The sequence below is a fragment of the Myotis yumanensis genome, unplaced genomic scaffold (genome assembly GCF_028538775.1).
Source record: "Myotis yumanensis isolate MYYU_CA2020_CCGP unplaced genomic scaffold, mMyoYum1.0.hap1 SCAF_5, whole genome shotgun sequence".
NCBI lineage: Eukaryota > Metazoa > Chordata > Mammalia > Chiroptera > Vespertilionidae > Myotis > Myotis yumanensis.
In genome coordinates this window covers 76,335,072-76,355,112 of record NW_027223756.1, presented here as the reverse complement: position 1 = coordinate 76,355,112, position 20,041 = coordinate 76,335,072, and the positions used below count along the sequence as shown (strand labels likewise).

The window sequence follows — 20,041 nt, the reverse complement described above, 5'->3', positions numbered from 1 at the left end:
GAGACCGCAGACCCCAGCCCCCGCTCTCCCCGACCGGACGCGGGGACCCCTGAGACCCAGAGGCGGAGGCGGCGGGCGCCCGGGAGGCGGGGACCGCACACCAGCGCGCGCCGCGCCCCCGACGCGCCGAGACAAAGAGCCCCCGCCCCTCGCGCCGCAGCCAGGCCTCCGGGCGCGGGGTCTCCGGGCCGGGCGGGGTCCCCTCCGCCTCCCCCTTCCCCTCCTCCCGCCCCTCCCCTTCCCGTCGCCCCTCGGCCCCCCTCCCGCGGGGGAGGGGCTGTGCTTTGTGCTCGGCGCTTAGCGGGGCCGCCGCGCCGCCAGCTCCGCCCTCGGAGCGCCCGCGCCAGGTGAGGGGCCTGCAGCTGAGGCTCGGACCCCCGTTCTCCCGGAGGACCCCGCCCGACGCGGAGGGCGCCCCGGACTAAGACCCCCTCTGAGCCAGGCCGGCCCCGCCCTCCTCGCCCGACCCCATCGGGGGTGTGGGGGTGCCAGCAGCCGATGGTTTGACAGGGCCACAGTGCGCGGGGGCGGCCGCGGGGACACCCCTCGCCCCTGGCCTCAGTTTCCCTGGGCGGTGCCCTCGCATCCTCGCCCGCCCTTCCCCCCGCCATCGCGGTACCAGGCCCCCGGACTCAGTCTGCGCCTCCCTTCCAGGCAGCTTTATTCCCTCCAACCACAGCCTGTGGCAGCCGCGACACCATGATCTCGACCAAGGAGAAGAATAAAAACCCGAAGGACAGCATGACGCTTCTGCCCTGCTTCTACTTCGTGGAGGTAAGGGGGGAGGGGGTCGCGCCGGCGGGGGCAGGGCAGAGGCCTCAGTCCCACCGGGACCCCCATGCTGAGGTCCAGGGGCGGGTCACCCTCGAGTTGGGGCGCAGCTAGAGTGCCTGGGGGGTGGGGCTGTGCCTGGGGGTGAGGATCAGAGGAGTTGGGCTCTGTAGGATGAGTAGAAGTTCGAGGGGCAAAAAGCTGTTCTGTGCTTCCCAAACAGTGGGCATATGCTGGGGAAAGGGGGAGGTGGGGCCTTCAGTCGGGGGTTCAGGCCAGTAGCTCACCTGGAGGGGCTGGAACAAGGTGTTGGGAGCCATAGGATGGTGCAGGTGATGAGGGTGCACTGATTTCCTCCAGTGCTTGAGCTCTGAAGCCTGAGGATCTGAGCTCAAATCCCTCCTGTGCTGATGGTGGGGGCTGGTACACTTCCCCTAACCTCTGATAGAACAGTCCAGGCACATAATGAAGGCTTAATGAGTGTTTAAAAAGTAAAAGATAGTAAGAGCAGCCACTTGGCATATGCTGATGATGGCACAGGGTGACCTTTGCCCACCCTTTGAGGTTCGGTATTGACTTTAGTCTCCCTGTAGCCGAAACCTCCCCCTCTTGACATGCCAACAGGCACTCAATAAATGCTCCTTGCGGGGGAGACCTCCTACAAATCCAACTTGGGCATTTTCCCTCTGAGAGCCCCTACCCTGGTCCCAGCCCTGACCATGGGCTTGGGGTTGTCTGTCCTGCCCAGTACCTTCTCCAGGGCTAGAGGGATGGTTGAGGCCCCTCTTAAGGCGTCATCCAAAGCAGGAGTTAAGATGGGAGCCCCTCGTGGGTGTATCTGTGCCTCAGTTTCCACGTCTGTAAAATAGAGGGGGGTTTCCTAAGGCAGCCAGGCCCCCTTAGACTCTTTCTTACTCTCTGGCCCCCACAGTACCACTCCTCTCTGTCCCCTGTGGGTGTTTGAGTTTGAGACCCTTGGACCAGGATGAGAGGCATAGAACACTAAGAGGGTTTGCTTCCTCAAAAAGGTTCTGCCTGCCCAGCCGGCATGGCTGAGTGGTTGAGTGTCCACCTATGAACTAGGGCAGGGGTGGCGAACCTTTTGAGCTCGGCGTGTCAGCATTTTGAAAACCCTAACTTAACTCTGGTGCCGTGTCACATATAGAAATTTTTTGATATTTGCAACCATAATAAGACAAAGATTTATATTTTTGATATGTATTTTATATATTTAAATGCCATTTAACAAAGAAAAATCGACCAAAAAAAGGAGTTCGCCTGTCACCTCTGACACGCGTGTCCTAGGTTCGCCATCACTGAACTAGGAGGCCACGGTTTGATTCTTGGTCAGGGCATATTGCCTGGGTTGCAGGCTCAATCCCCATTGTGAGGCATGCAGGAGGGAGCCAATCAATGATCTCTCTCGTCATTGATGTTGCTCTCTCTCCCTCTCCCTTCCTGTCTGAAATCAATAAAAATATATATTTTTTAAAAAGATTCTGGCCCTGACCGGTTTGGCTCAGTGGATGGAGCGTCGGCCTGCGGACTGAAGGGTCCCGGGTTCGATTCCGGTCAAGGGCATGTACCTTGGTTGCGGGCACATCCCCAGTAGGAGATGTGCAGGAGGCAGCTGATTGATGTTTCTCTCTCATCGATGTTTCTGACTCTCTATCCCTCTCCCTTCCTCTCTGTAAAAAATCAATAAAATATATTTTTTAAAAAAAAGAACAGCTCAGCTTTCCCAAACGCATTACTTTCTGTACCTCACGGGTGGCATGAGCATGCAGTGTGCCCAGCTTGTGCGGGGCACAAGACAGGATGTGTGGAGGACAGTTGCATGAATTAGTGACTCAATGGATTCATTCGTTCATTCATTCAGCACCTGTCATGTTCTCGGGGCTGAGTGGCAGGTTGGCACATAGGGTAGGGGGCCCAGAGGACATAAAGCAGTGCAAGGGATAGAGAGATGGGTAGCCAGGGAGGGCTCCTCTGAGGAGGGCTGGGGCACCAGAGGGATATCTAAGGGCATCCATCCATCTTTGAGAGAAAAAGCTGAGAGGCAGGACTGTTTGCTGTTTCTGAGTTTTTCAAGATGGCAAGGATGGCGGAGGGAAGAAATGGATGAATGAAGTGGGTGGGTGATGGGTGGAAGGAAGGAAGCATGGGTGGATGAAAGGATGGATGATGGGTGGGTGGGTGAGTAGGTGGATGGGTGGAAGGAAGGAAGCATGGATGAATGATGGATGGGTAAATCCATGGATTGATGAATTAATTCATGGGTGCAAGAATGGCTATGATGAATGGATGGACTGTGGCTGCTGCACAGATGGATGGGTGGGTCACTGCATGATGGGTGAACTGCAGCAGGGATAAATGGATTGGTTGGTGGGTGAATCAATGGATGGGACTGAATTCATAGATGGATGAGTCAGTGAATGGGTGTGACTGAATAGCCTTCTCCCTGCAGCTGCCCATTGTGGCATCCTCCATCGTGTCCCTGTACTTCCTGGAGCTGACTGACCTCTTCAAGCCAGCCAAGGTGGGTTTCCAGTGCTACGACCGCACGCTCTCCATGCCCTACGTGGAGACCAACGAGGAGCTCATTCCACTGCTCATGCTGCTCAGCTTGGCTTTCGCTGCCCCTGCAGCCTCGGTGAGTCCCAGAGTCCAGGGGTCTCGGCCAGCCTGTGGGCACCCCCGGCCAGGATCCAGCTGAGCCACCCCCCTGTCGGCAGATCATGGTGGGCGAGGGCATGCTGTACTGTCTGCAGTCTCGGCTCTGGGGCCGCGGAGGTGGCCCAGGTGGGGCCGAGGGCAGCATCAATGCTGGCGGCTGCAACTTCAACTCCTTCCTGCGGCGCACTGTGCGCTTTGTGGGTAAGTCCCTGGGCAGCACCCCAACCCTTTCCCCATCTATAGCCCGGGGTGGGAGGGTCCTGGCCCCCTGGCACCGGCCCTGACCCTTTCACCTGCAGGAGTCCATGTGTTCGGCCTGTGTGCCACGGCCCTGGTGACAGACGTCATCCAGCTGGCCACGGGCTACCATGCACCCTTCTTCCTGACGGTCTGCAAGCCCAATTACACACTGCTGGGCACCTCATGCGAGGCCAACCCCTACATCACGCAGGATATCTGCTCTGGCCAGGACACCCATGCCATCCTGTCTGCAAGGTGAGCAGGCCCAGCTCCTGTGCCATTCAGTAGGGAGAAACTGAGGCACAGAGGGATTTCAGATACAGCGGGGCTCACATGGATGACTCTTACAGGAAGACCTTCCCATCCCAGCATGCCACGCTGTCGGCCTTTGCTGCGGTCTATGTGTCCGTGAGTCCCCAGGCCCAGGATCTACTCATCCTACCGCACCTCCCCCACCCCCGCTAGGATCCCCTCGCACCGACCAGACCCCGCCTTCACCCCACCCACCTCCGCCCCAGCTTCCCTGCACCCGCCCCCACCTCCACTCCTGCCCCACCGCCCTGACTGCTGCCCCGCCCCCAGATGTACTTCAACTCTGTCATCTCCGACACGACCAAGCTGCTCAAGCCCAGCCTGGTGTTCGCTTTCGCCATCGCAGCGGGTGTCTGCGGTCTCACCCAGATCACACAGTATCGAAGCCACCCCGTGGACGTGTATGCGGGCTTCCTCATTGGTGCTGGCATCGCCGCCTACCTGGTGAGAGTCTGACCAGGGAGGCTGGCAGCCATTGGGCAGGTCTGAGAGGGGAGGTCTGAAGGAGCAGGCTAGCCCCCAAGGGGGAGGTCAGAGGAGGGGAGGACAGGTGCCAAGGCCTAGCCCTCTTCTGGGGAGACTGATAAGACCTTTGCCTCCCTCCAAAACCCCCAAGTCTTTGCCCTGTGGGGACCCTGACGTGGCCTCACAGCCATCCTGAATCTCACCCCCAGGCCTGCCATGCAGTTGGCAACTTCCAGGCCCCACCCACAGAGAAGCCCACAGCCCCAACACCTGCCAAAGATGCACTGCGGGTGCTGACCCAGCGGGGCCACGACTCGGTGTACCAGCAGAACAAGTCTGTGAGCACTGACGAGTTGGGCCCTCCAGGGCGGCTGGAGAGTGTGCCTGGGCCCGTGGCCCGAGAGAAGACCTCACTGGGCAGCCTGAAGCGGGCCAGCGTGGACGTGGACCTGCTGGCCCCACGCAGCCCCATGGGCAAGGAGAACATGGTGACTTTCAGCCACACACTGCCCCGTGTCAGCACGCCCTCACTTGATGACCCTGCCCGCCGCCACATGACCATCCACGTGCCACTTGACGCCTCGCGCTCTAAACAGCTCATTAGCGAGTGGAAACAGAAGTCACTGGAAGGCCGTGGCCTGGGGCTGCCTGATGAGGCCAGCCTGGGGCATATGCTGGTGCCCGCAGAGCCCATGGCAGAGGAGGAAGAGGAGGAGGAGGAGGAGGAGGAGGAGGAGGGAGAGGAAGAGGGCCCAGCTCCACCCTCACTCTACCCCACAGTCCAGGCGAGGCCAGGCCTCGGGCCTCGGGTCATTCTCCCACCAAGGGCCGGGCCACAGCCACTGGTACACATCCCCGAGGAGGGGGCGCAGGCAGCAGCAGGCCTATCACCTAAGGGCAGCGTGGCTGTGCGGGCCAAGTGGCTCATGATGGCTGAGAAGAGCGGGGCCCCAGTGGCCACAGCCTTGACCCAGCCCCGCATGGCCAACCCACCCCGACTGCTGCAGGTGATTGCTATGTCCAAGGCACCTGGTGGACCTGGCCCCAAGGCGGCTGAGACAGCCTTGTCCTCCAGCTCCAGCTCCGACTCCTCACAGTACAGGTCGCCATCAGACCGTGACTCAGCAAGCATTGTCACCATTGACGCACACGCGCCTCACCACCCCGTGGTCCACCTGTCTGCTGGTAATGGGCCCTGGGAGTGGAAGGCTGCTGGCAGTGGGACCAAGGGGCCGGAGGGAGAGGGCACTTATGAGCTAGGAGACCTGGCTCATGGCTTTCGGGGTGGGCCCAAGCCACTGGGTGTGTCTCCTGGCTCATCTGTCAGTGATGTGGACCAGGAGGAGCCAAGGTTTGGTGGTGTGGCCACAGTCAATCTGGCCACAGGGGAGGGGCTGCCCCCACTGGGCACGGCCGACAGTACTCTCGGGCCAGCCAGCCGGGAATCAACATTGAGGCGCAAAGCAGTTGGCCTGGCACTGGGTGAGCGAGATCCCACCTCTTGTGAGTCAGAGGCTGAAAGCTACTACCATAAGATGCAGGCAGCCCGCAGGTTCAAGGACTGAATGCCCAGGGGCCTGGCAGGCTGGGGTGAGGGTGGGGGTGCAACAGCATGGGGGGCCTGGGAAAGGGGAGTGGAGGCATTTTTCAATCAGATAATAAAAGGTTGAATTGGAGTCCTGGCTGCAGTCATCCTGGTCTGAGGTTCCCCCATGTAGGCAGCCCTGGCCATGCACACGGACCCCAGGGTGCTGGGCTGGCTGCAGGCTCTTGGGCCATGTGACCAGGGCCCGGAGCACTACGGACACGGCACTAGGAGAAAGGCATTGAGTTCTGTCCAGTGCCCAAAGACTGCAGCAAGGTTCTAACTGGAACATGGAAAAGGTTTCGGTGTGGTTTGCAGCATCTGGGGAGTTGCCCCTTTTCAGATTCATGCTTACTTCCCAGGGAAGGCCACCCGCACTGGGACAGGACAGGTGAGACTCCCAAGCAGGGCTCACTGGCCCATAAAACTTCCCCCCTGAAATCCTAACGGCAAACAAATGTCTGAATTCACAAAGAAAACAGCAGTGAAGACAAGCAAGCCCAATAAAGAGGGAAATGAGTGCAGGATACAGAAAGAGTTTATTCAAAGTCCAGTACAGACTAGCCAAACTGCCTTCTACAATGTGAACAGAAAGCCTGCGGAAAAGGCAAGAGTTGTTATAAAATTGCTTTAATTCAGTTTTCTCAACATTACAAGCCGTAAGGCAGGCAGTGGAATGTGCCACGCTCCACGTTACAATACTGAGCCTGTAATTGCTGGTATCAAAATATACATCTGTGTCACCATAAAAAACTGCATTTGCTGCCCCTCATGTCTTACAACAGGTATAAAAAATTATAAATATTTAATCCCTCGTCCCCACCCCAACATGAACACTTGGGGTCCAGGCCCCAGGAAGAGGGGCCAGCCAGCACAAGGTCTGTGCACAGGGAAGCCCCTTGGACCCATGAGTGTAGGACTATACAAGGTAAGGGAGACAGTTAAGACTCGAAGGCTATTGTCCCACCTTAATGGGTCCCAGCGTTAGAGGCAGACAAAAAAAACAAAAAACTTTGGTCCATGATTTGCAGGAAAAAAGAAACCCTGAAAGTTTAAGAGAGCCCTTGTCCTCCCAGACAGAGGACAGGCTATGTGTAAGGCATCTGAAGGTCTCAGGCCTGGGGCTTTCTAGGAAGAACCCAGGCTCCGCAGTGGCCCACCACTGCGTCTGCCCTGGAGACTAGATCCTGCCCTGCAACTTAATCACAAGGAATAAAATAAAAAGTACAGTATACAAGGTCATATAAGGAAGAAATTTAGATTACACTCATACCATTTTTATCATCTTGCTATATAAAAGGTTACTTAAAACTATTTCTTTTGCATATAAATGAAGATTAGAATATTTGGTCAACTGGAAATATTGCTAGGCACAGATGTCTGCAACTGCAAAAAAGCACAATACAAAGACTTATGATAAAACAAAGCTCCAAGCTGAAGAAGTGCCAGGGATGCACCCTAGAGGGTCTTGGCCCAGGAGGGGCACCTCAAGCCAGGGGCAGGGAGAGGGAAGAATCAAGACACTTGATTAAATGGAGGATTAGGATGTCCGCCGACCCTGCAGCTGGCAGCCTCCTGCCATGCCAGGCACATGATCCCTGTGGGGAAGCAGTCCCCTGTCCCCAAACCCCTATGCATTTGCTACTGCAAAAAAAGGCCCTGCCAAAGCAGTGGGTTTTAAGGCACAAGAAAGCTGAGTGGAGGCTTGGGAACACCCACCCTGCCAAAGGGGTAGGCATATCGTCCACGGGTCACCAAGAGCCTGAGGCCGGCACCCTATCTCCCAAAGGTGAGCAAGGTGAATTAGATTTAATTTTTTTAAAAACAGGTAAACTGATTTTCTCTTTAAAAAAATAAAATCTCTGGTCTTTTTAAGGTCACTTCAGCTGCTTTTTAAAGTGGCTATTTTCTGGAATGATGGAAGTTGTTGCCGGGACTACCCGGCAGGCTGGTCCTTGGTGGGGAGTCTAGATAGTGGACTTGGAGAAGGACACCCGCAGGTGGTGGTTCTCTCCCAGGTCATGGTTGTGCAGGTCAATGAGTGCCTGGATGGCCTCCTCCACTGAACCCATCTGAATCAGCGCCATCTTGCGATCCTTCCTGCAGGACAAGGGGTATAGAGACAGCATGAGGTGGAGGGGGGAGGACAGAGAAGGGGGAGGGAGGGCAGGTGGGGAGAGGGTGTCATGCTCACTGGAAGAACTTGAACCCTTTGACAATTCCGCCGTTGCTGGAGAAGAGGATCTTGAGGTCGTCCTCAGATACGGAGGGCCTGTAGGGAGAGGGAAGACCTGAGCAGACCATCTGGCTACTCGCTTGAGGACAGTAATTCTGAGGTGAGGGAGGGGCCTGTTCACTGTTCTAGGCACCCATAGATAGATATTGCAGAACGACCGTATCTTAAAGGTCTATCAAGAGTCACAAAAAACACTCCACTTGGCTTCAAAAAATGACACCAAACAGGTTTGCAAAAAATGCCACCCCCTCCTTCCTTGTTTATTCTGGGAGTGTTTCAGGAAGGACAGAGGCAGCTTACAGCAGGACAACCTGTCAAAAGCCTGGTGGTTCAGGGAGGCCCTCCTCCCCCATTGCTCCCCACCACGTGCCACCTACGGGATGTTGGAAAGGTGCAGGGTGGCCGAGGGTGGGAAGATGTTCTGGAAGTTCTTAGAGCCAGGCTTCTTGAAGCGGTGCAGGGGTGAGTTCCCGTAGTCTTTGGTGAGGCCCTGGTCCTCCTGGCCCTCACGGGGCAGCTGTACGTTTTGGTGCTTGGAGAGGGTGATGCGCACAGGCTTTCCATGCAGCTTATGTCCGTTAAGGTGGCTCATGGCTGGAAAGGTAGGACCCATATGACCTCAAGGCCCCAGGCACAGGTCTGGTTCCTCCCCCCATCTCCAGCCATCCCCACTTACCCAGCTGGGCCTGGCTCCCATCTGCCATCTGTACCAAGGCATTCTCCTTCTTATTGAACAAAATCTTCACCCGCTGCACATCGCCATACACGCCTTCAAAAGTGTGGGGACAGAGCTCTGAGCCTAGGATCTGATGCCGCCTCCCACACCAGCCCCCATGACCCGCACACCCTCACAGGACTGGCTCTTCCTGAAGGTTTGCTATTCTGCCTCTGGGAACCTGCGTCTAGTCACAGGGACGTTAACAGGAGGACTCCCTTCAGCAAAGACGTCATAAAATCCAGGAAAGGTCAATTGCCAAAGAGCCATCACTTTACATGCTACCAACACGCTTAACTCTGCGAGAGCATGCAGGGCAATAAACCATGCGTGTCTAAAAAATCCAAATAAATACACAAACCGAAGGCAAACCAAGTAACGAGGCAGAACTGCAAACTCATAGTACATCTTAGGGCATAAAAATAACCTCAATTAAATGAAAACAAGATAATAAAAGTGTGAATGATAACATACCGAAAAGAATAAAGAGGCTTTGGGGTGTGACTCTCTTTAGAGGACAGCAGAGCAAGGCAGCGGAGGGACAGGGAAAGGGAGAGGTCAAGGGGCGAGTTGCCATCGTCCACCACGAGGAGGCAGCCCCGCAGGCGTGCAGGTTGATGGATGATGAAGTTGTCAGGATGTTAATATTCAAGGGCAGGTTGGTTTCCGGAGAGCAGGGTTTGAGGGGGAATTTTGTTTTTATTTATTTATGGTTTTGTTTTGTTTCAAGCAACAACAGGAAGCAGAAGTACCGTGCAGTCAGTTGGCAAAGAAATTCCGGATCAGAAAAAAAATTGGGAAAGGGGAAGGGGAGAAAAGAAAAAAAAGTAGCAAAAAACACAGGTCAGTAAATACATAAGAAAATCCGCAGTGTTCCATCAGTCAGATCTACACACATTCCTAGTCACAGGTCCACCTCGTGGAGCAGGCAGGAAAGCCCCTGTCCGCACAGTGAGCAGGAGACGCTGCTGCCCCTCAGCCTTGCCCTGCTCCTGCCAAGCCCCTTGCTGGGCTCAGCTCCCCGGAACTGTCTCCTGCTGACTGCTGCGGGGAAAGTGTAAACGCTCACACAAGCACGAGGGGTGGAGTCTGTTAGTGAGGCTTCTAGAGCATCTAATAACTCAGTCAGACAAGGCACCGGCCGCCCCAGGCCAAGAGATGATAGGAGTGGTCAGACAGATGAGAAAACAGTCTGAAACGCTAATTGAACATTAATCCCATCTCTCTAGAGTTAAATATTTTGAGCCTTGATCTCACCCATGCTCTCTGAGCCAAACTTGGCCGAGACAAGTGTAGGTTGGCTATAGTAGGACTATGACTCAGAGTTGTGGGGGCAGCGCAGACCATGGCCCTCCTGAGCAGAGGTGCCCAGAGGCCTCCTCAAACAGAGGTGTTTTTAGCTCGAAATTTTATGATTGCTTTCATGAAAGTATCAAAAAATATTTTAACTCTAAACACTATGAAATTGGAAATGTAAACTAGGATGTTCAGGGACAGAGCTTCCAGCACAGTGGGAACGGAGGGGAGGATGCGAGCAGAGTGGAACTGCATAAGGACTGGCTTGTGGATTACAGGAGCGTGGCCTGCTGATAGTTTGCCCTAAGACCTAGATGCACAACTCCCCTGCCTGAGCCTCCAGGAAAAACAGCCTGAAAGAGCCACCTACCTCAGGGTTGAGGTTGCTGACCAGCAGAACAGAATTTCCAGCCCCTCCTAGGCCTGGGATGGCGATCCGGCCAGCTGCCGCCGCCGCCGCCGCCGCCGATGGGATGGCCAGAGGGGCCAGGGCCCCGTGCACATTGGGAACGGAGAGGCCTGAGGAAGAGGCAGGAAGGAGATGAGCAGTACAGCCTGCTTTCCACCAAAAGGGGAGCGAAGTCCTGCCCATCCTCATGCAAAAGGAGACACACAGGAGGTGTCTGCACTCGGCCTATCCTGGCCATATGGCCTGCTGGCTCCTTCATCCTCCTCACAGCAGATTGTACTGGGTTTGGACCAGGCTACATGCGCCCATACAGCACAAAAGCTCCAGCTCCATGAATGCAGAATCGAGCCTCGGCCTTGTGTGCATGCAGGTACCCATCACCATGCAGATGGCACACTGGGCAGGACACAGCAGGCTCATGACTGTCACATGGTAGTCGTTACATTGTGGGGCGGCCAGCCCCCAGGAGGGACGGTCAGGTGTGCCCGCCCAGCTCATGCTGATCTTACCAGGACACTTAGTTCACCTACTAGGGACACAGCCCTCCAACCACTCTGTGTACACGTCCTTGCCCGGGAGGTGCTTGAAGGAATCAGACCAGAGACTGTGGGGTTAGAGTATTCTCTGCGTGGCCCTATCCTACAACTACCCTGTCCAGGCTCCTCAGGGAACCCAGAAAGAAGCCCGCGCCCAGGAAGATGGGCTCCCCCCGTGACTGCGCCCGTCAGCTCGCATGTCGGCAGAGCTACTGAAAGGTGTGTGGGCATGCACAGTCAGTTATGGGGACCAAGACCAAGTGTTTGAGTACCTGCAGCTTGAGGAATGGCAAAGGTGGGAGGGAAACCAGCTCCTGCATACGGAGAGGCTGACATTATACCAGGTGCACCTAGAAACAAATGAGACACTAATCATTGCACCCACAACCTCCGCCACCAGAGCCGAGTGAGCCAAGCCGGCGCACCCCACACCCAGCAGGCAGGTCCAATGTCCACCCAGGCTGGGTGCTATGGCCATGGAAGGAGTGATGGGCGCCAACCTCCCTGGGCGCAGGGCGGGCATCCTGGGACTCCTGGGGCCTAGTCACTTAAGACTGAGCTGCGCGTCCTTGACTATGGCACACGGCAGTAGCAGGCACCTTCCCAGGAATCTTACCAAAGGCTGCAGCCATGGTCTGGTCCAGTGAGGGTTGGCTGTCACCAGAGGGCAGGTCAGGACGGGTGTAGTCTCGGCTCTTGTCATTGTTGTACTTGACGTTGAGGCTGGTGAGCTTAGAAAAGTCGATGCGGAGTGTACAGCAAGCATTGTAGATGTTCTGCCCATCCAGCGACTGCGGGGGAGGAGGGGAAAGCTGTGAGTGGCTGGGGCCCTGGGGCTGAAGAAGGCAGGCAGGCGTCCCTGGGTACCCACTCACCAGCTTAGCATGCTGGGCGCTCACGGGTTCGGCATACTGCAGCAGTGCCTGGAACTGGTTGTTCTTGGTGAAAGTGATAATCTTCAGAACTGTGCCAAACTTGGAGAAGATCTGTCAGAAAAGGAAGAACAGTCAACCTCTGCCCAGGGTCTGGGTGGAAAATGGGGGCACATGGACTCCACCTCACCTGGTGAAGCACGTCCAAGGTGACTGGGTAGAAGAGGTTTTCCACGATGATCCTAAGCACTGGACTCTGGCCAGCCATCGCCATCCCGGCATCCACGGCAGCAGCTGAGGCAGCCAGTGACAGGTTCCCCGACTGAACGGAGTTCACTGCCTGCAAGGCCGCCTGGGCCCGCTGTTGGGGGGAAAGCATGAGTCCCACTGCCCCCAGCCTCACACCAAGAGCCCTGTCCCACCCCAGACCTGGGAGGGGATGAGGGCAAGACGCACTGCCTGGTTGGGTGAGCTGTCGGTCTTAAGTTCCTTATGGTTGGAGAACTGGATGTAGATGGGCTGGCCACGAAGCACAGGTGTCACCGAGGTGTAGTAGTTCACCATAGTGTTGGCTGCCTCCTCTGTGTTCATCTCAATGAAGGCCTGGTGGGGGTGGGGGCGTAAGCCAGACCTAGACCCCTGGAAGAAGCCTGGCACCACACTCCTAAAGCAGGCCTAGGGCCTTTCCTGGGATGTGCTCACATACCTGGTTTTTCCCTTTCAGCATCAAGAGGTTGGTGACCTTCCCAAAAGGCAGTCCCAGGGAAATGACCTCGCCCTCGGTGACATCACTGGGAAGCTTCCGGATATGGATCACTCTGGAGGGCACACCTGTACTTCTGTTGTCACCTTTGAACTTTTTGCTGTCATTTCCGTTTGCTGAGAAGAAAGGTGGTACATCTAACACGGAGCACCTCCTAGGCTCTCACACAGCGATATTCCCCCCACCTCCTCAGAATCAGCTTCCTCCCTGACAGGATCCAAGCAGAGTGATCTCCACAGCTGGTGCACCCCTCACACACATAGCTCCCAGTAAGTGCCCATGTATAAACCAGGGCTCAAGGTCACAGCCCAAATCATTTCACCCCAGTGTTCTCGAAGCAGAGCCTACTTGGGCACAGAGAGGGCGCCCCCACGGCAGGGACGAAGGGCTATGGTCAGCAGTTACCTGCAGAGGCTGAGTTGCTGCTCATGATAAAGGGTCCGTTAGTGACACAGGCAGAGAAGAGCTCGTCCGATCCCCGCTGGAAGAGAGGGTGTGCTGAAGTGGGGCTGGAGGTGGCCTGGCACATGGCTGCAGACACCATCCTCCCAGAATACCTTGCTGCTCAGCTGTGAAGACACTGCCCTGCACTGTGTCCGTCCCACCCCAAGATGGCCTCACAGTCCCAGATGTGGCTGCTTTTGGGGGGGAGGGGGGGCTGACAAGGGATTAAAATGTCACTCCCATCTCCAGGTTCTGGGGAACCCTTACAGGGTCTGTGGACAGGCCTCAGGACAGGTGCCTCAAGGGCAGGCCTAGCCGGCCACCTTGAGACTGTTAGACTGTCTTTAGTTATTACAAAGCTACTTGCAAACTTGAGAACAAAGCCCCCTTGTCACACTGCAGCTATTCCCTTGGTCTCCGGAGCTCGGCCTATTTTCCAGCTGTGTGAGGACACCTGAGCCGCAGCCTCATCACTCACTGACTAGAAACACTACCTCTCTGTGAGCCAGCAACACTATCTAGTGACAGAAAACAGGGTCTGAGGGCAGCTCTAGAACTGCTCATCTGTAGGCGGGCTCCTATGACTTCTGACCTGCCTGTTTTCTTTCCAGAAACAACCTATTTACTCCCGAGTCTCAATCTAATTAAATCAACTCCTCGATCACGTTAGTCTGACTCTGGGCTTAGAAAGCAGGCAGACAGGCATCCCTCCTGTGGACCGGGGCCCAAGGACAGGACTACTTTTATTCAGGGGGTGAGCTGTATGAGGCTGCAGTGCAGTCATGCAAGTGGAGACTCAGGATGCAGCCCCCACCCAGAACAGACTCTGCTAGGAACAAGAGCATGAGCACCAGGAACTTGCAGGCTCTAGGACCTGTTGGGTGTTGGGGCAGAGCTGTGACAGGACTCCATCAACATGAACTAGGACCAAGGTTGGAAATCAGGGGAGGGTGTCTCCCTCACCCCCACTTCAGTGCCCCCTCAGGCCTGTAGCAGGAACAGGAAAGACCAGCTCAACTGGGCCTTGGCTCTCAGGGTTACGAGCCTCGCCCCTTCTCCCTCCAACTGCCTTTTTCTCAAGGACACCTTATCTTTGCCCTTCCTCCAACAAGCACAACCATCACCCAGGGCTGCCATCTACCCCAGGCAGAGCTGAGGTGCTCTAAAAGCCCTCAGAATCCCCCCTGCCACAGGCAGGTGTCAGTACCTACTGAAGGGAGACGAGGTTTACAAACTGCTCTTCAAGAAGAGGATCAGGAATGGCCACATCACCATTGGTCCCTGCTATGTGGGCATATCCCCACATCCCAGACCCCTGGCTAGGCAAGCACCCAGAAGCCTCCCACCCCTAGCGCCCCTTAGCCCAAGGCTGTGAGGGCTGCTCAAACCCCAGTGGTGCTTAGAGCCAAGGAACAGAGTTAAAATTGCTGGTCTCTGAGGACTGGGGTCTAATATAAAATGAAACATTCTGGGCGTGTCATGACTGAGCTTTTCCTGAGTGGACACCCAGGCCTCAGTGGGGACAAAGCCACCAGGCAGAGTGCACCTCAGCCCCAGAACCTCCTGGTGACACCAAGGGCAGGTGAGTCTCACCTGTGCAAGCCTCAAGAAGGTTCCTGCCTCTGGACTGGGAGTTCTGACCCATATTCCTGCCCCCTTTAGGCTCACAAAGGTGACTCCCCCAAAGCTGGACAAGAGCCAGGCACTATGTGGCTCCCACGTGCTGACTGCACAACCTTAAAAAGGGCATCTTAACTGCTGTCTCTGACCAGTGCCAGGTGGGCCATCATTTGAGTGGCAAAACTCCTGACTCTCATGTTCCCATGGCAGATGGCCTGGTGCTCCCACATTTGTGGGCAAATTGTGACCACTTGTCCGTCCACATTCCCCTCGGCCCCCCTTCCCCAGGACACAGGTCGGGTCTGCTAAAGGCAACTCCCCCATCCCCAGAGCACAGGAACACTGAGACCACGACCAGGGCATCTGGGGAGACCCTAGGGTACCTAACCCAAAGTCAATTAAGCATCTACTGGAAAAGCCCCCAATCTGTGTGCTTCCTGCTGGGAACAAGGCACACCTGCTCCCAACAGTATGTTAAGGGGAACCTTTGCTTTTTAGTCAGTAGCTAATCATTGTTAATCTCTGGACACTTCTAACTTATGGCACAGCTTGTTCTAAAGCTGGGGTGATGGTCAGTAGTGCTCAGAACCCAACCGTGCTGCCCTCCTGAGGGCAAGTAGCCCCCCACCACCCACCCACTAGAACCTCGAGTTTGTCCTGCACAGGTCTGATTCTGAAAGCAGCGGTCGCCTGGGACTGGCCAGGAAGGACCACTCTAAGGACAACCCCAGACAGAGCTGCTCCAACTGGAAACAGGCAAAGCCAGGAGGATTACAGGAAGCCAGACATTTTCTGTGATGGTTACAAATGCTTCAGATGAAAGTCCCTCTCCCCTCCTCCTACCACTGAACAAACAGGTTTTATCTGCAGGAAGATCAGGATAGGCAGCCTGTGAAGACAAGACTCCACCTGGAAAAACCCAAACCCACCCCAGCAGCATGGCTCACTGACCAACCCACCGGCAGTGGACTCCCCAGCCCCCAATTCCTGCCAGCACACGGTACCAAATCTGTAGAAGTATTCAGTTGGCACCACTTACTGCAGTGTACACAGGCTTGGTCCTCACCTGAGGGGAGAACTGAGAACCATCATGGCCCCACTTCCTGTGGAGACACCCACTGCCAGCTCTGTCCTTCCTACAGCTTAAATGTCCCAAGTACCAAGGATGGCATATAAAGGGGACACACCTTCATTTTCTTTCATCTCAAAAGAAGCAATCAGATGTGCAGACCAAAAAGTATCCAGATCACAATGCCATCAAAAGCAGCACCTCTGGCCCTAGCTGGTTTGGCTTAGTGGATAGTGTTGGCCTGCGGACTGAAGGGTCCCAGGTTTGATGCCAGTCAAGGGCACACACCCAGGTTGTGGGCTCAAACCCCAGTGGGGGGTATGCAGGAGGCAACCGATCAATGATTCTCGTCACTGATGTTTATCTCTCTCTCCCATCCTCTTTAAAATCAAGAAAAATATATTTAAAAGTAAGAAGAGTAGCACCTCTGTACCCTCCTATCCCACCAGCCACCTCATAAACTACTTGGGGTACAACCAAGTTTCAACTTTTTCTGCATCAAACCAACGGTACTTAGAACACTTGGCAAATATACTCAGTCCCAATCACAGGACTCTCGCCTGAGCAGGGAGGAAGGGTCCGAAATTAGGGCCAAAGGTGCATTTACCACCGAGAGGCCACTGAACCCACACTGTTGGAAGCAGTGCCTGGAATTAGCTGGATGCAGGCAGGGCAAAGGAAAGGTGTCTGAGAGCCCAACCTGCAAACTGTCTGCCCTATACACGCGGTAGACCATGGGAGCGCTGCTGTCAGAAGAAGCCCCAGTGCTCAGCAGCAGGAGGGAAGGGGCCAACAAGGGCAGCACCAGATCAGAGGCCATGCCAGCAGCAGGGTAGCAGAGTCAGCAATGCCTACCTTTGTACCAACTGCTATGTCTGGGACAATGCTGTAGAGAGAGAGAAAAAAGAATGTTAGCAGGTGTACTACAGCAGCTACTGCTGGGACTTTCAGGATAGGCCGGCCAGCGAAGGGCTTCTCTGGCTGCACAGTCCCCCCAATGAGGTCCTCAGATAACTAGTAAGCTTAGGGCAGGGAAGTGAGCTGCCGTGCCTTTAATCTCAACTTGAAAAAGGAGCCATCATTGTGCTCTAGCTCCCCTCCCTCCCAGCAGGCCCCCAGACAAAAACACCCCCTCCAAAAGCCCCAGGAGGGACACTTGATGCTTGTTGTTAAAAGCTGAAGTGCTGTTGTTTGCTTTCTAAAAACTGGAAATGCTTGGAGAATGTTTCAAGCAGGGAAGACTAGTGAGAAGGTAGCTCACAAGGCCTTGAGGTCACAGCTCCAGGGGGATGAGAAAGGGACTCAACAAGGGAACTGTTCAAAGAATGGCATCCTCCAGAGGAAGGAGGCAGCAAAGATGAAACAATCAGATAAAATTAACACCAGTTACTCATCAACCTGGCTCCCTGTGACTGGACTTTCTCCCTGCTCCAGGCCCAGCTAGGGAAGGTGAGAAGAAACCATGGCTGCTGAGGTTCCTGCAGTGCTCAACTGCACACCAGCTCTCAGTACAAACATAAAACTCTCCTAGGCTTCTAAATGTAAACTCACAAGGTCCTTAATGACTCAAGGAGAAGAACTTCGTCAGCAACACCCTCCCCCCCACACACACCAGGTCACCTGGCTTAGTGGCCTGTGACCAGAGCCTCCCATGATGTCACACAAAGATGTCCCCCTCACCAGCCAGGGAAAGGCTGGTCTCAGAATGGGCAGAAGATCCAACACCCGCTACCCGCAGAGCAGCACGACCCCAAGCGCTACACCCTAGTCCTGCCATCCGCTGTACATCTCACCGGCTACTGCCTCTACTGTAGGGCTTCACCTCTTCAGTATAAAAACATCATGGGCTAGTGTCCACAGGGTTTTTAAAACCTTATAGAGTCAAGGAAAAACTCAGAAAAACGGAAAGAATTAAAAACATGCAGCTTCCCGTCTGCTAACCCAGGGCAACACACTGCTCCCTGGGAGGGCCCCTCAGGCAGTTTGACATGAAATGGCCCTTCTTAAAAGGGTTTCAAACCTTCCAAAGAGAACCTGGCTGCCCGGATAATACACCATTCAAAAGAGGCTGCAGAAGGGACTGGGCCACCAAGCCACATCTGGGGGACAAAACACTCCAACTGTCCTTGAGGGAAGGAAAACAGAACTGGACCAGACAGTCCCCACTTTCCATCAAGATTTCCCTGCAGGGCCCATTAAATTCCCACTTATGTGCACCCACAGCCCAGGCCAACTGGATTGGGATTCCCTGGGAGGTCCACCCAAAACGGAAGGTGGACCCCAGATCACATTCCTCATGGCCCAGCAGTTTTTCTAAAAGGCAGAATTTAATTAAGCCTGAAACGTATCATTTAAAACCAGAGGCACAGAGATAGTGACCGTCCAGGCATTTTAACTACACACCCGCCCCCCCAGGTCAGTCTAGGGAAGGAGGGCTTTCAAAGCTCCAGATCTAAAGATAAGAACTACCTTTGGAATCTTCTGGCTCACTTTTTTTAAAAATCAGAACCTAACCCTCCCAAGGGGAAATGAAAACAATTAGACTAACACGAAAGAAGAAAAGGCCCTGTTTAAAGTTAGTTTCATTTTTAACAAGTTCTATCATTTTCCCCAGACCAGAACATCCGGAAAAAAAAGTCCCTAAACTGGCAGACTCATGTCTCGGGCTCACAGAATACAGCTTCGTGCGTTGGCCTAAATCTCTACCGTAAAGTGCAGTCTTTGCAACCTCAGATCTGCTTAAGGCTATGATAACCCACAATGTAAAACCTAGATGGCCCCACCGCCCTCCCCGTTTCTCTCGTCCCTGGCACACACACAAGCCCCGGAGCGGCCCCCTCCCTCTCCCAAGGCGGCTGAATGGCCGGCCGGCCGGCCCGAAAGCTCGGGGTCCGGTGGTGCCGGCCCACGTGGGTCGTTCCGCGGGCTTTAGGGCCTGAAACTCCACGGCCGGGGTGGGCCAACTCGTGCTTAAAGAACTCCCGTACAAGGAGCCCCGGGATGGCGGGAACAAAGGGAACGCGAGGGCCCCTCCCCGACACCCCCGGCCCTGAACCGGGAGCGCGGCCGTTCTTTGTGGGAAGCCGGGGGAGGCGCAAGGCGGGGGCGGAGGAGGGCCCGCGCCCTTCCGGGCAGAAGGGCGGCGTCTTCCCGGCGCGCCCGGGACCGCCGCGGGCGGGGGAGGCCGAGTGCAAAGTCGGTGCGGCGGGAAAGGCTGCGCACGCGCACCGGGGCCTGAGAAGAGTTCGAATAACTGCGCACGCGCGCGTGGGGGCCGGACGGGGAGCGGGAAGAACAGGACGGGGACCGGGAAGGGCCGGACGGACAGCAGGAAGGGGCACGTGGAAAGCGCAAAGGGAAGCGCGGGCGGGGGAGGGGAGGAGACCAGCGGAAAGGGTCGCGCGGCCGCCGCGTGTGTTCGAGACTAGCCGCGGAGACCGAAAACGAGCACGACGGTGGGAAGGTCTGGGCCGGCCGACCCCCGGCTCGGGAAATGTGGGGACACCTCTCGCTCCTGGCAGCTTCCCTCCGCGCCCGCGGCCGGGAGTAGGGGAAGGATCCCGGAGGCGCTGTGGCCCCGGCTCCGAGGAGGCCCAGGGGGCCGCAAGAGGAAGGCTGGAGCGCGAGAGGGGGAGCGGGAAGCGCGGAAAGACATGACTCACCCGTCCATTGCACACAGAAGAGACCCGCAAGGGACGGAGTGGAGGCGCCGGAATAGCAGGAACCGACCCAACGGCTCCGAGTTATAGACTCACAAAATGGCGGAGACGCCTGAACACGTCCCTTGCGCGCTCTGCCCATTGGCTCCCGCTGCTCAGAGAGGCGGGGAGAGCGCTGCGGGCCCCCACCAGCGCCTCCCAGTGGCTAGGAGGCCGCTTGAGGGGTGGAGCTAAGAGGAATGACAGGGGACCGTTGGAGAACGTGGCCGTCCGTCAGGGCTCAAGGCGGAAACGGCCCATGGACTCGGGGGAGGGGAGAAAAGGTGGGAGCACGTGACAAAGCCGGAACCAATGAGCCAGCAGCCCTCCTGCC

The 20,041-nt window shown here is 55.9% G+C and overlaps 2 protein-coding genes across 4 annotated transcripts; one reads left to right on the top strand and one right to left on the bottom strand.

Moving 5' to 3' along the window:
* The first annotated feature begins 399 nt into the window (after positions 1-399).
* PLPPR3 (phospholipid phosphatase related 3) lies at positions 400-6,063 on the top strand. Of its 2 annotated transcripts, XM_070415615.1 has the most exons (8): positions 400-501; positions 655-774; positions 3,239-3,424; positions 3,507-3,648; positions 3,747-3,942; positions 4,038-4,095; positions 4,270-4,443; positions 4,674-6,063. In XM_070415615.1, exons 1-8 carry the CDS (start codon positions 499-501, stop codon positions 6,027-6,029), a joined length of 2,235 nt encoding a protein of 744 aa, XP_070271716.1. In that variant the 5' UTR covers positions 400-498; the 3' UTR covers positions 6,030-6,063. The 2 variants fall into 2 exon arrangements, with proteins under 2 accessions (XP_070271716.1, XP_070271717.1); XM_070415616.1 differs by lacking the exon at positions 400-501 and having other exon boundaries at positions 514-774.
* A 506-nt stretch (positions 6,064-6,569) lies between these two features.
* On the bottom strand, positions 6,570-19,776 carry PTBP1 (polypyrimidine tract binding protein 1). 2 transcript variants are annotated; one of them, XM_070415617.1, is made up of 15 exons: positions 19,672-19,776; positions 16,865-16,895; positions 13,282-13,357; positions 12,820-12,992; positions 12,570-12,716; positions 12,304-12,474; positions 12,117-12,227; positions 11,858-12,032; positions 11,514-11,591; positions 10,667-10,815; positions 9,475-9,508; positions 8,962-9,054; positions 8,663-8,879; positions 8,244-8,321; positions 6,570-8,149 (listed from the first exon to the last, which is right to left on the bottom strand). In XM_070415617.1, the coding sequence occupies exons 1-15, from the start codon at positions 19,677-19,679 to the stop codon at positions 8,017-8,019; spliced, it is 1,674 nt and encodes a 557-aa protein (XP_070271718.1). In that variant the 5' UTR covers positions 19,680-19,776; the 3' UTR covers positions 6,570-8,016. The 2 variants fall into 2 exon arrangements, with proteins under 2 accessions (XP_070271718.1, XP_070271719.1); XM_070415618.1 differs by lacking the exon at positions 11,514-11,591.
* Positions 19,777-20,041: the final 265 nt, after the last annotated feature.

What these genes read in the sequence shown, in the direction of transcription:
- PTBP1 (XM_070415617.1), bottom strand. An exon ending in GACCATGGCTGCAGCCTTTG is followed by an intron (nt 11,592 to 11,857) that starts GTAAGATTCCTG and finishes ATTTGTTTCTAG; the next exon opens with GTGCACCTGGTATAATGTCA. An exon ending in TCAGCAACCTCAACCCTGAG is followed by an intron (nt 9,509 to 10,666) that starts GTAGGTGGCTCT and finishes TGTCCTCTAAAG; the next exon opens with AGAGTCACACCCCAAAGCCT.
- PLPPR3 (XM_070415615.1), top strand. An exon ending in CCTGCTTCTACTTCGTGGAG is followed by an intron (nt 775 to 3,238) that starts GTAAGGGGGGAG and finishes TTCTCCCTGCAG; the next exon opens with CTGCCCATTGTGGCATCCTC. An exon ending in CATGCCATCCTGTCTGCAAG is followed by an intron (nt 3,943 to 4,037) that starts GTGAGCAGGCCC and finishes TGACTCTTACAG; the next exon opens with GAAGACCTTCCCATCCCAGC.